The sequence below is a fragment of the Stegastes partitus genome, unplaced genomic scaffold (assembly GCF_000690725.1).
Source record: "Stegastes partitus isolate 25-593 unplaced genomic scaffold, Stegastes_partitus-1.0.2 Scaffold174, whole genome shotgun sequence".
In the NCBI taxonomy this organism is placed as follows: Eukaryota; Metazoa; Chordata; class Actinopteri; family Pomacentridae; genus Stegastes; species Stegastes partitus.
In genome coordinates, this window is record NW_007577905.1 from 160,830 (window position 1) to 174,957 (window position 14,128).

At 41.7% G+C, this 14,128-nt stretch overlaps 1 protein-coding gene across 2 annotated transcripts; it reads left to right on the top strand.

Moving 5' to 3' along the window:
• Window positions 1-4,470: 4,470 nt before the first annotated feature.
• suds3 (SDS3 homolog, SIN3A corepressor complex component) lies at window positions 4,471-13,732 on the top strand. Of its 2 annotated transcripts, none has more exons than XM_008279878.1 (12): window positions 4,471-4,696; window positions 6,343-6,412; window positions 6,555-6,610; window positions 7,192-7,263; window positions 8,284-8,303; window positions 8,438-8,594; window positions 8,896-8,991; window positions 9,207-9,268; window positions 9,368-9,389; window positions 9,917-10,022; window positions 10,888-10,972; window positions 12,829-13,732. In XM_008279878.1, exons 1-12 carry the CDS (start codon window positions 4,585-4,587, stop codon window positions 12,925-12,927), a joined length of 957 nt encoding a protein of 318 aa, XP_008278100.1. In that variant the 5' UTR covers window positions 4,471-4,584; the 3' UTR covers window positions 12,928-13,732. The 2 variants fall into 2 exon arrangements, with proteins under 2 accessions (XP_008278100.1, XP_008278101.1); XM_008279879.1 differs by lacking the exon at window positions 4,471-4,696 and adding an exon at window positions 5,000-5,489.
• Window positions 13,733-14,128: the final 396 nt, after the last annotated feature.

Sequence of the window (14,128 nt, forward strand, 5' to 3'; positions counted from 1 at the left end):
TCCGGCTCCGTTTGACAGCTACTTTGACAGACAGCCGGAAGATAAAGTTGGGTCGCGTAGCGGAGGAGGAAACTTTCTCGCCCGTTATGCGCAGAACTGCAGAGCAAAAGTGATTCTCTTGCAATCCGTTTTTACCCAAATCCAATGCAACAAGAAAAAAATATATATGCTATTCAAGGATTTAATTATTGTGTCACTGCTTTAAATGAACGCTGCAGGTATAACACACAACAATCCTCTCTACCTTATTTCCTTTGCAAATCATTAAAGATGCATGCACTGAGTCATCCAGATTCTGTTGCAACTTCACCTATGCCAGGCCAGTCCGTGCTAAGAGTGCTCAGTGCAATGCTGCCATCTGCTGGTGTCTTTTTGTAACTTCACATTATAGCGTTAACCCAGTAATACCTGATGTTATATGGCTGCAGCACAGGAGGCTGCAGGTTCACTCCTAGGACCCTTGTTTGTCAACTAGTTGATGTCAAGGTGCAAGGATCCTAGTTTTAGAGGTTTAATCCACTCATATATTGCCTTTTAGCAAGCAAGTTGTGGCTTAAACGTTTGTTACACCCAAAATATTACTATCTGTCCAGGTACTCATAGTTTTAAATGTGTATTCCACCCAAATAGTAGGCTGCAGTTTCAGGACCCCATTTCTAGGACCCTTGTTTATCAATTAGATGATTTCAAGGTGGCGCAGTTGGTAGCACTGTTGTCTAGCAGCAAGAAGGTTGCTGGTTTGCGTCCCGGTGGGGGCACCGGAATCTTTCTGTGTGGAGTCTCCATGTTCTCCCCGTGCAGCGTGGGTTCTCTCCGGGTTCTCCGGCTTCTTCCCACACAGTCCAAAAACATGCTGAGGTTAATTGGTAATTCTAAATTGTCCGTAGGTGTGAATGTGAGTGTAAGTGTAGCCCAGCAATAGACTGGTTACCTGTCTGGGATATGCTCCAGCCCCCCACGACCCTCGTGAGGATTAAGCGGTGTATAGATAATGGATGATTTCAAGGTGCAAGGATCCTAGTTTTAAAGGTTTAATCCACTCACATATTTCCTTTTAGCAAACAAGTGGTGGCTTTAAAGGTTTGTTTCACACAAAATACTACTTTCTGTCCCAGTATTTATAGTTTTAAATATTTGTTTCACCCAAATAGTAGTTTCAGGACCATACTTTGGATGATCATTAAAGGCTCATAGTTTTAAAGGTTTACTTCATCCAAATAGTACTTTAGCTCTGAGTATTTATACTTTTCTAAGATTGTATTTCACCCAACATGTTACTTTCTGTCCTGGTACTTGTAGTTTTAAATGTTTGTTTCACACAAATAGCAGGCTGTAGTTTCAGGACCACGCTTCAAGGACCCTTGTTTATTAACTGGATGACCGTTAAAGTGCAAGGCTCATAGTTTTAAAGATGTATTCCACACAAATAGTACTTTACTTCCAAGTATGTATGATTTTTTAAGATCATATTTCACCCAAAATACTATGTTCTGTCAAAGCATGTGAAGTTTCAAAGATTTAATGCACAAGTTGTGGCTTTAAGGATTTGCTCCACCCAAAGCACGTCTTTCCGTACCCATACATGGAGCTCAAAATGTTTGTTTCACCCAAATAGCACGCTGCAGTTTCAGGACCACACTTCTCAGATCCTTGTTTATTAACTGTATGATTTGGTTTTGTTTTTTCCCCTCTTGCAGTGAACCTCATTCCCTTTCAGTGTGGTCGAGGGCGTAGTTTGGCTTTCTGCGCCTGGCTGATGAGACACCTGCAGCTCATCTCACCTCATCAATAAAACCCTGACTCGTTCTACTCCCCAGTGCCACATTGTTCTGTGACTTTGGTATTGTCACAGTGACTCTCTGGCTTCACCTGTAAGCCAGCTGAGTAGAACTCTGTAGTGCAGGGGTGTCCAATCCTGGTCCTCGAGGGCCACAGTCCTGCATGTTTTAGATGTGTCCCTCTTCCAACACACCTGATTCACATGATCAGGATTGTTATCAGGCTTCTGCAGAGCTTGATGACGAGCTGATCATGTGAATGATGTGTATTGGAAGAGAGAAACATCTAAAACATGCAGGACTGTGGCCCTCGAGGACCAGGATTGGAGACCCCTGCTGTAGTGCTTATTGTTTGCAACTTTTCTGATGAATTGTACTTCCATGTCAGATCCTCCTGTGTCTCTCATATCTAACAGCTCCAGTGTTTCACCTGCTTACAAGCCTTCACTTCCACACTGAACTCTTTGTGCCACCAACTGCTGATCATCTCTAGCCTTCAAAGGCTGGTTTTGTTAATGAATTCACCCATTGCAAATACTAAAAACACAAAATAAAGCACTTAGTTTGGAAAAATACACATTTATTTGTATATTTGCTTTACTTTATCTGTGGAGGCAAGCAACTGTATTATTATTAATGTTGTTGTTAATAATAACAATAATAATAACAACAATACCTTAGCACTTAGCAAAAGACATGATTTACAAAGTGCTTTGACAGACAAAGCTAATGCTGGACGCATACGACGATATATGAACAAGAAGCCGCACAGTAGGGCCAAACAAATCAAAGTAAAAATGAAGGTGAAATTAAGCTAAAGTTATAACAAGAAGACAAACAATGCAAAAATACAAAATGTAATATGTTCCCATTAATAAGTGCAAATAAAATAATAATACATCCTTAATGAAAAGACAATATCACATAAAAGCAAATCTATTAAAAAACATCATAAACTGCAAGATTCTGAACAAACACAGAAAGACAACGCAAAGAAACAACAACAACAACAGAGCGATCTCTTCTCCCATTGGTTAGTTGGCTGCAACTAATGATTATCTTTATTATTTTCTGTTTAATCAACTAATTTCCGGTACCCAAGCTGACACCTGCAGAGGTCAGACCACCAGCATCAAACTTCACACACTCAGTTTATGAGTAGAAATGCAGCAGAGGATGTTTCCACCCATCACTGTTCAATGATGGGCCCAAGCACACTTCCAATGGACCACTCACACCAAATGAGACTCTGATTCATCCCGAAAAAGTTAAGAAGCCAGTGCAGGGCTCCTGCATTTGTCTTGGAGCTGCACAAGCCAGTGTTTCCGTAGTAGTAACAATAACACAATAATCCTTTGTGAGAAGTAAAATCAGGGAATGGTGAAAGTGTCAAGTGCTTCTCTCATGTTGTTTATTGTAGCATAGACTGCACACTAAATGCTTGGACTGTAGAATGCAAGACAGAGTGAAAAATACCTGCTACTGTTTCTCCCAATATGTGCTGTTTTGTCCAAACTGTCAAAATCTAAATATATATTGTTTAATATTACAGATGTCAAAGAAACACATCAAATATCCACATTTGAAAACACTTTGTACAGAGAATGATCATGCCCTCACTAGAAGTCAGCTTATATAAACTGCACTCCCTAGGGAGCAGTGGCACTGAGTGTAGTGAAATAAAGTGAACTGAAACCAAGTGTAACCTTTGTGGTACCTGCATCTGTATGTGGTCCGATTTCAAGTTAAGGTTTATGCTTCCACATGCTGAAAAGCATGTGACCTACACACTGAGACCAAATGCTGAGTCGTTTACTGATGCGAGCAGTAAATCTACTGAAACAGCTGCTTATAAAAATCTGCAGCTCTCCTAGAAGGCCTGCACAACATAGACTAGTCTGTGTCTAGTTTAAGTTGAAAAGAAACATGACAAATGCAAGATTTTGGGCCTAAATCTGGGACTTTAAAAAAATGAATTACATATTTAGTTTTCAGTTAAGAATGGGTTATTGCTGCCTAAGAACACATAGAAGTCATGCCCTCCACATCATTTCCAATAATATGGAAAAGAATCACCTCCGGGAGTTTTTACATTTTCTAATTATCAAGCTACAGGTACACACATGTAAACACTGTAAGCGTTTTGGGGATGATTCTGCTACTTTTTGCCCACAAAGAATCATTTAATCAAAATAGCGTAGATGAATTTAGTATTCTGTACGTGACAGTGTGCTGAAGCCTTGATACCACAATGTTAGGAATAATTAGGAAACAGTAAATAAAACAAGCTCTTTTGTGGCTACTAGTTAAATTAACTAATTCACAATTATGTATAATCACTGGAAAATAGGCTGGAGGCAGAAACACATCTTAAGATGTGGCGATTTAATTGAAAAACACTGGATTTCACCTGTAACCTAATGACAGATACACTCAAAATACATGTAGTATTAGCGAGTCAACAATGGAGCCAACCGGGAGCCCAAACAGAGACCCCGACGAGCCCTTGTGCTCGGAAATATGCCTGATTATATATTTCACCGTAGATCCCTATACGTCAACAGAAAGCACTATTATTATTTTTTGATCAAAGATATCTCAAATAATTTGTTTCAATTAGTTCAAAAACCATATGAAATATTTTATAAATATATTACACGATAACTTCGCAGACATTGTGTACAGGCATATGGTCCGACAGCTTGACGAGCGGAGGTCCTGCCAGTTGTAGGCGCTGTTCCAAGCAAGCTGCAAAACACAAATTGATTGTTTATTTTGTGTTTGTTTACATTTTCAAAGCGAACAAATGGCTTCCACTTTGCTATCACCCATGGTGGATTACTACAACGACGAGGAGGAACTCGACAGCGTGGACGACGACGACGATCGGAGTTTCAGGGGAAGAGATTCGGAAGAAGGTAACGAATTCACCAAAAGCTGCCCGACCGTCGGGCTCTGTCTACTTGTTGGAAAACAAACAGAAACGCGCGGGTTATCGCATAAATGTCGCTGTTTCTTTCAGTTCAACATTTTAGCTATATTTATTCGTATCGAGTGGAAGCTGTTTCACGTACAGTGTGGCATGCGCTATTGTAGCAGTCTTTAAGTATAAATTAAAGCGCCTCTTTCCAAAGGTGGGAAGCTCGTCCAATGCGAGGTCTAGTCGCACGCAGTTAGCTTGCGAGCTACATCGGGAGAGCTACTTGACTTCCTCCGGCCAAGACTGTGCTCAGTTTCGGGAGCAGAGGATTTGAGTTAAATAAACCGAGTACACTGCTGAACGTTTCCAGTGCTTGTAGCAAACTGAGCCGCCAATTTTACCATTAAACTAATATTTGTTTACATGCTAACTCGCTAGCATTTCGCTTCATTTCGGCGACAGCTTGAACTACATTATTATCGGCCAGACTGGCTTTGCGTTATTTTGCACTAAATGTCTCCCGCTAAACACAGCTGTAAGCTAAACTGACTGTAACCGTGTTTCGGACGGCCTTGTAATTAACGTTGTGCCAAATGGAGTACACAACGTTAATTAGCCAACTAGCTACGTAACGTTAGCGCCGAGCATTGACAGGTCGGCAGGCAGGCGAAACCCTGCGTGCCGTGTCCACTGACTGCACTGCCCTTTTCACACTATCCAGCGAGACAGCACGGATTGCAGTGAAAGGGAAAGAAAGGCAAGAGGAGAAAAGGCGATGACAGCACTACAAGGTTAGCTAGTCTCCTGACATTGACTTCCAAGCGAGCGGCTGTACTTGTTTTTTTTCCCTCTCTCCTCCGGATATGTCCTGATATTCCTAACTACGTGACGCTAGAATCGGGTTACTCTTCAAACAGCACACGGAGCTAACTTAAGCTAGCACACTAATGCTAACCGAAAATGAAAGCTGCTGTGTCAGCTTAACACGACCGGGCCTTACTCTTGGCTTGTCCCGGTGTTTCAAGGTAAAGACGAATGACTGAGGTCAGCCGGCGCTTCTGTAAACTTGCTTCCCCGAGTTTGCCACATCGCTGAAACATGTTAGCGTCATTTCGACTGAGTTTGCCGTCGGACTGACAGCAGCACCAAGTTAGCCGGGCACCGTGCTGATTATTCACACCATGCGGCAAATGCTTGACATTAACACTCGCTGTATTCATGTCATTGGATTTGAACTTACAAGCCCCAAAGGCACGGCTCGCCGGTGGTGTGAAACGTGTCACCTTAGCTTCGTCTGGCTCAACTTTTCCTGATGTCGATCCGAGAGAGTATGTGGTGCAAAACGTGGATTTCCCTCCTGGTCTCCCAGTCTGCCAAATCGGAGGGCATTCCCAGGCAGGGTGTGCACCATTACCTTACCAGTGCCAGGCACGTCCTTTGATCTGCACTGATCTCAGTTGCCTGTGGACTGATCAAAATTCTCATTGAAAATCTAAATTATTTAAGTGTAACTCCGGTTGAAATGACACATGTGTGAAAGTATATTTGTACTAAAACAGAGTCAGATTGAAATTATGGTCGGAGAAACAGTTTTGAAATCTGAGTCAGCTCTTCTCCTGTCATGCCCCCCTTTTTTTTTTCCAGACACCGAGGATGCCAGTGAAACAGACCTTGCCAAGCACGACGAGGATGACTATGTGGAAATCAAAGAGCAGTAAGTGTTTTGCCAGCCATGCACGGATCAGCTTTGCTAACCTTTAATAGAAACAAATTAGCAATGAAAGTTTAGAGTGTTTGCACTAATGCTGCACGGCGTAAAGGGACTGTGGCATTAGCTCTGGTTTATTTCTTTGCAGGATGTACCAAGACAAACTGGCCTCTCTGAAAAGACAGCTACAGCAATTACAAGAAGGTAATGACTTTGATTTTCTTTTTTTTTTTTTTTGTTATTGGCAGTTTTAATGCGAATTACTGGTGCACTTTATCGTGTGGGATTTGCTTTCATTACAAAGTGTTGAAGGGCACAGCCAGATCCTCACTTGTTACTCACGGGGGTTTGTGGACAGGGATTACGTCAGTTTAAAAGTTCTGCCGTTGTTACTGGCTGAAAAGAGAAACCAACTGAGAAACGGATGATGACAGCCAGTCCTCTGCCGTGAACAGCTCATTTTAGATAATCTGTCTGTTGTTTACTGATGCAAACTGTTTCTGAACTGCTGACGGTGCTGTTTGGAGGTAGTGTTGCACCACCAGCTGTCCAATAAGGCTCTTATCATTGGGAATGATGTTGAGTGCGAAAACTGCCGAATGATAGGTTGTGTTTTGCAAATCCAAATGTCAGTGCAATGTCAGTGTAACCTAGTCTAGACCGTGGGTGGTAGCTGAGAATGGAAAGTGACCGAGATGATGCACTTTGATTACTGCTTGTGTTGCACTTTTAATAACTTCTCCTCATCCTACACAAACTTCTAAATCACAGTTTTGTCTTTGCAGGTACACTGCAGGAGTATCAGAAGAGGATGAAGAAGCTGGACCAGCAATACAAAGAGAGACTCCGAAATGCAGGCAAGAACAGAACAGCCTGAGATTATTACAAGTTTTGAGCACTTTCTGCTTTAGTTTGGTTTTGTTGAGCCAGGGGAGCACACATGCCGCTAAACAACAGCTTGGAGTTGAGGACTAGGGGAAGAAAAGTAGCCCATGTGATGGATGGAAGAAGTTGGCCGTGGAAGTGTTGCAAACAAATCTTTGATTGAAGCCTTGATGCTGACATGTGGTAGTCAGCCAGTGCTACATGAACGGACAACTGTGCAGAAATTCGTCCAGATAAGTTGTCATTTGACATTCAGTTCACTGTGCTCGATCAGTCGGCTAAACAATCAGTGATCTGGCTGTTTGACATCCAGGTAGCTGCTGGGTCGGATGGAGTTCCATATTTAAAGCACTATGTAGGGTGACATTAGTCGTATATTTCTGACATGCAGACGGTGATTAAAACATGTTGTTTGAAGATTAATGATGAAATTCATTGTATACTGAGTCAAACTTACAGGACTCAAGTTTGCTTTTCGCATGCCTGAGCTATCTTCCTCTTTAGCTGCTCCCAATCTGTCCACGTTTCACCGTGTGAACCTGTTTTGACTGTTGTTATTTTTGTTAACTCAATAACTCGTCTTGTGTGTGATGAGTTGTTTTCTTTTGTTTTCTTTTTGCAATGATTTTACTCTCTCTGTTTATTGTTTAGCAAAATTGCTGGGTTCATTTTGCTCAGACAGCTTTGCAGAAAGGCTCTGCCTCTAGACTCTTAATGGCCCGAGAGGAGACATTCATGAATGACTAATTGATGACTGAATCTAAAAATGTAGAAAGGGTGAATCTCAGTCAAAGATGCTTTGCTAATTGCAGGTTTTCTCCTTTGCTTTTAAGTTCGTAGACATTTGCTAGCACTTTGTAGCCCAGCACTATGCCCCCTTCTTGAGCGTTCTCTCTTCTGGTCTTTAGGCTAACGAAAGAAGATCAAATGACACTGAACTGAAGTTTGTTTTACGTGACTGTGACCCATTATGTTTTATTTTCCCTTTCCAGATCTGTTTCTGCAGCTTGAGGTGAGCAGAGTTTCTAATATCCCAAACTGACTGATGTTGTTTATGTAAAATGAACCTTTACTTTTTGGGCTTCACAAGGTAAACATGCAACCGCTTTGCCCCTTAGTCCGTTCTGTCTTTGTACCCCTCTGCAGACAGAGCAGGTTGAGAGGAACTACATCAAGGAGAAGAAGGCAGCGGTGAAGGAGTTTGATGATAAAAAGGTTGAACTGAAGGAAAACCTAATTGCAGAGCTGGAGGAGAAAAAGAAGATGATTGAGAACGAGAAATTAACAATGGAGCTGACAGGCGGTAAGGGAGCCAGAACAGGATTATTAATCAGGGACTTGCTCAGCAGAAGAGAGAGAAATGGGGTAAAAAAAAAAAAAAAAAGTATGTGGGTGGAAAAGAGTTTTTCTCTCTTCACACTTTATCAAGTTGTCTGATAAAAGTAGCACTTTGAGACAAAGTTAAGATGTTCTTGTCCGTCCTTTGAAATTGCCAGTATATGCTGCTTATTTTTCACACAGATTACAGAGGTTGTTTTGAAGTTTTGCACATCTTAAATTTTATTTTTTGCATCTCACTCAGTCATTATTTCTGTCGTCCGTAGATTCAATGGAGGTAAAACCTATCATGACACGGAAACTGAGGAGGCGGCCCAACGATCCGGTCCCAATACCCGACAAACGAAGAAAACCTGCACCAGATATCCTTCATGTACACTTTTCAGTCTCTGATTGAGTACAGTTTGCACGTAAGCATTAACTTTAGATCAATCTGTGAGCAGTAACCCATTTGTACTGATGATATTTTTGCTTTCTCAATATGTGTTTTGATCCATCAGAGGAGAAGTTTTGTTTTCAGTCAAAGGGAGGCCAGAGTCAGTTTAAACCTCAACACATCTTCCTTAACTCTTCACACCTCAGCTAAACTATTTGTTAACGGACGAGCAGATAATGGAAGATCTAAGAACACTGAATAAGGTCAGTGTTTTGGAATTTCTCGATTTTATGTCACGTCTCTGCTGAGCGCCATTTATTGTAGCTCCTCATTTTAACCATTTTCACACCTTCTCTTTACAGCTTAAGTCACCGAAACGGCCAGGTATGTCAGCGCTCACCTTTTTTACACTTAACGTACACTTGTCACGAGCTATGTACTTAAAAGGAGGGAAATATATGTGATTTAGGGTAACAAACTTGGTTACTGTATTGCTGAGTTAGAGTTGTACATTGATGCACTGTCATGTCATGTATACTAAGTTTGAAGCTACAGCCATTTAGCTTAGCTTAGCACAAACAGCTAGCATGGCTTGGTCTGAAGGTAAGTAAGTGAGGGCTATTTTTAGCTGCAAGCACTAACTTCAGGTAGTTGTATTCATCAGGTTGACAGCAGAGAAATCAGGACATCTCCCCGCAAACATATCATCCACCACACAATCCATATAGTACCGCAACATGTTGATTTACTGCTCTTTTTTTTGTCAATGCTAAGCTCAGCTAGCTGTCACACAGATAACAGAGTTGTGTTGCTCTTCACACACTCACACATGCTCACATTTCCCAAAACTTTACCATTGTACAATAATTTGTCAATACGTATGTCTCATTCCTGTGCGTCTCTGTCTTTAGTATCTCCTTCATCTCCAGAGCACGTCCCCTCTGCCCCCATGGAGAGCCCCTCCCAGCGTTACGAGGCCCGCATCGAGGAGGGCAAACTTTACTACGACAAAAGATGGTGAGCTTTATTGGCAGATCTGAGCATGCCCTCACATGCTCCCTATCCGCACATGGCTTTGTGTCACCACTAGATGGCCACATTGCCGCGGGTTTGATGGCTCTGATGCAAGGCTGATCTTCAAGAGACATTTTTCTAACCACTTGGAAGGCAGCCTCTTTTTGTCTGGGCTACAGAAAGAGATATTACTTATGAACCACTGAATATGTGCTGGTGCTTGAAGCCACCGGTGAAAATACATATTCAGTGAATATGTCTGCATTGGAATCACGTGGCGCTCTGCCGTGATGCAGATGTAAAGAGAATATAAATCCTTGACCTGACACAGCTCTGCCGGCCTTTCTGTTCGAGAGCCGAGCTCCGCATCAAACCTGTCAGAACATAAGGTCATCAAGAGGGGTAAAAAAATAATAGAATTCTGTCCTATTAGCTTGTGATGTAGTCAGAAGGAGCTGAAAGGAGGCAGCTCTGAGGTATGCGCTCGTTTATTTCAAGGCAAAGTCTCATTTATTCATTGCTAAAAAAGACGCCGCCACCGGAGAGGCTTCTGAAAGCCACAGGGAGACACATGCGTCATTATTCTTCAGTGGGCCCTTAATGATCAAATACGTTGACTGCCAGTCTCCTCCTCAGAGTTGGTTCTGTCCTCTGACAGTTTGGAGCCATTAAAAAAATAACAGACTTTTTTGTTTTGACTTTCCTGTCCAATTATCTACTTAGTGCCGTCTCAGGAGGAACGGGGTTTATTCAGCTGGGTAAAATTCTGTATAATGAACCCTTCTCCTGTCTACACTCGGGCCTGTCCCTCATTTCTTTTACCAAGAATGTCAAAGTGATGCTGTTTGTGTCCGATTTATGCTGACAGGTACCACAAGAGCCAGGCCATCTACCTGGAGTCAAAGGACAACACAAAGATCAGCTGTGTCATCAGCTCAGTGGGAACCAATGAGGTGAGTTTTACTTCACGTCCAGATTCTGTGTTTACTGCTCAAGAGATACGGCTCGATTTTCTTTATTAATGTCAGCGATTCCCACGAGAACACAAGCGAATTGATCTGACAGACAAGTATCTGCGTAGGCAAAGCGAGATCTGTTTTATTCCTCTGTGCCGTAGAGCTCCGTCGTTGTCCAAAAACCATTAAAAAGACATCAGCGAGCCACGCTGTTGCAATGGGTGGCATGTTTTTATTAACAGGCTGAATGCCACAGACACTGTCCTGCTGCTGTAAATAGTCGTCACTTGCAGCGCTCGCTTTGTTTAATCTTCCTTTAAAACTTCATCTTGTCTGTGTTTACTGTTATGCATCAAAACACCAAGTCAGATTCCTCATGTGTGAAAATGAACTTTAAGTAAAACAGATTGTGTGTATTAGCACACAGCTGAGAATAGTTTGAGGAACATTAGCTAATAAATTACAGGGCCGAGTTGTTTTAGGACATTATTGAGCTTGTTTGCTTTTTCCTTAAATGAAACTAAACATTTGCGACCAATTTATTTATTTATTTATTTTATTGCAATAATGAGCTACTTGAAAAGTGTAGCAGGCTAAGCTAGCAGTTACTCTACATTAAATTATGCTTCACTACCCCAACGCTGCCCCCAGAGAAATGTAGCTACAGTGAAGCTCCAGTGACATGGCAAAAGTAGTTTACTGCATTAGATTATTTATTTAATTTTTATATTTAATTGTATTAATTCGCTGCCTGCAGTCAGTGTAAAACACCTAGCCAGCCTGTAGCTAGCTGTTGGCTCGCTGCTAGCTGGTGTTTGCAGACTGCACTACGGATTGGGATGTTGTGTTATGATTGTATGGAAATGCATCTGTCAGCTGCTTATACACAAACCTGAAGCCTTGTCTTTTAGGATCTGGTACGCTGTGAGACATTTTGCTGGCATGGTTTAGGTCCACTTTCCCCCTTAGAGAAAAGACTCGCTCCAAATCAATACAAAGTTATTCTGAGTAATCCTCTTTATCCTGTGATCCTCTATACTGATGGGAGTGGACTCTTTCAGGACGACAGTGCCCTGATTCATAGGGTCACTGGATGGTCTGATGAGTTTGAAAATGATGTGACTCATATGCTGCGGTCCAGATCGCAGCCCAGTTAGACAGCGCACTCCACCGCCGTCATTAAAACACTGCTACTTTTGGGTAGAAAGCTGTTTTTATTGCTCCAGTAGAGCTCCAGAGACTCAGAGAATCAATGCCAAGGTGCACTGAAGCTGCTCTGACAGCATGTGGTGGTCCAACACCTTACTGAGGCACTTTTCTGTTGGATTTTTCTTTAATTTGCCCCCCGTATATATAAGGCTGTGCATTGCTGTTATGTCATGTACTGATTTTTAGTTTTACTTCAGACTGCAATGAAGGCTCCACTGTGCTCAACGTTTCTGAAATGCTCGGGAAAATGTAGGTCATGTGGAAGCACTACTTGATCGATAAAGGTTGTTAGTGAAAAGCTGTTCGCTGTTACTAGTAATCCCACTACTTGAAGCTACGCTACTGCCCAGAACGTGGCAGTGGCGTTTGCTCGAGTGGCAGAACAGGAACAGATACCAGTCGCAGATACATTTTGCAGATTTTTAGAAGGGCTTCACCTGAAACAAGTGCTAATTTCCCACTCTCATCAAAACAAAGCTACCACTACACTGAAAAAAAAAAGCTCATCTTTAAAAATGTAATGTTTTTGTCAGAAATAACCTTGATTTTTTTAGATAGTGGTGATTTATTTTGTACCAATGACAGCTGCTGTAGCATTTCTAAATGACTGTGTTAAAGGGGTTTCCTCTGTCTGTGTCGTCCAGATTTGGGTCAGAAAGACGAGCGACAGTACAAAGATGAGGATCTACCTGGGGCAGCTGCAGAGGGGAGCCTTCGTCATCCGTCGACGATCGGCAGCATGAAGCATCGAATCAACCCCATCTGTTTATTTATCCATCCAACCATCCATCCACTCACTTATTCATCTGCTGTTTCCCTGTATGGTGTTTGAGTTTAACATGTGGCCTCTTATTTCAGATCTCATGTACAGTCTCCCCATCACCCAAACATACGCGCAGATACAGTCTTCCGTGGCCAAAATCTCTCATTTTTCTAACACAAACCAAATACTACTACAGTAAACAAAAGGGGTCATATACACTGTTTTCCAGCATTATTTGTCACTATGTGGCATGTGTGTGAAAGCAGTTCCAGCCTACTTTGATTGCCGTCGTCACAAACCTTTTCCATACCGCACGGTCTAAGTTATTTTTCTCAACCTGCCTCACGTTGACCCACGGAAACCGTCTTCAAGGCTTTCAAACGTCTCACAGGTGACATGTGACAAAGCAAGCACTGGAAAAAAAAAGCAGAGGAGGAGCTGCTTCGGGTTTAACCGAAGATCAGAAGAACGTTGTGCAAGTCGTCACGCCATTTGGAAGAATATGCCTTTTTTTGCACTGTCATCGAGACACTGAGGTTGCTTGCTATGCTGATGTTTTTTTTTTTTTTACAAATAACCTGTTTAAATGCCCTTTCTGTTGTTATTTGGAAGAAAAAGAAAAAAAAACAACATATTTTGAAGTTTAATGTTAATTTTTTTTTTGTCATTTGACCCTCTTCATATGTGAACAACCTGGGTTAGTTCAGCTGTATTATAGTAAGATTACTGTTGATTTGTACTGTGTTCCATTTTATTAAAATGCTTTTCGCCTTTTATTAAGTAAAGCTTCGTTGTTTTCATGATTGAGAAATATTCTACAGGTTTGTTGAAACTAAAAAAAGAAAAGACAAGCAACCTGAAAACTTGCATACGGAAATTTGAAAGCCTTCATTTACTACCCATAATAACAATACATTACACATTGTTCTTTTATATTTGATGCTTACATTGATTTCTTGCATCCAGAGAACATCTCTTGGGTGAAGTAAAGCAGCGGTTCTGACCATAATCATGAACAGACATCCAGCAGACATGTAAGAATGTTAGCATTTATTTAGAATTTTGTTTGTGGCAAACCTGAAGACGTACAGGTTATTATTCACTCCTTTTAGCTATGTTTGGGTCTTTACTAAAAATACCTGGCTGTAGCTGCTGAGCGCCTCCCAATGCTCACTTGCTAA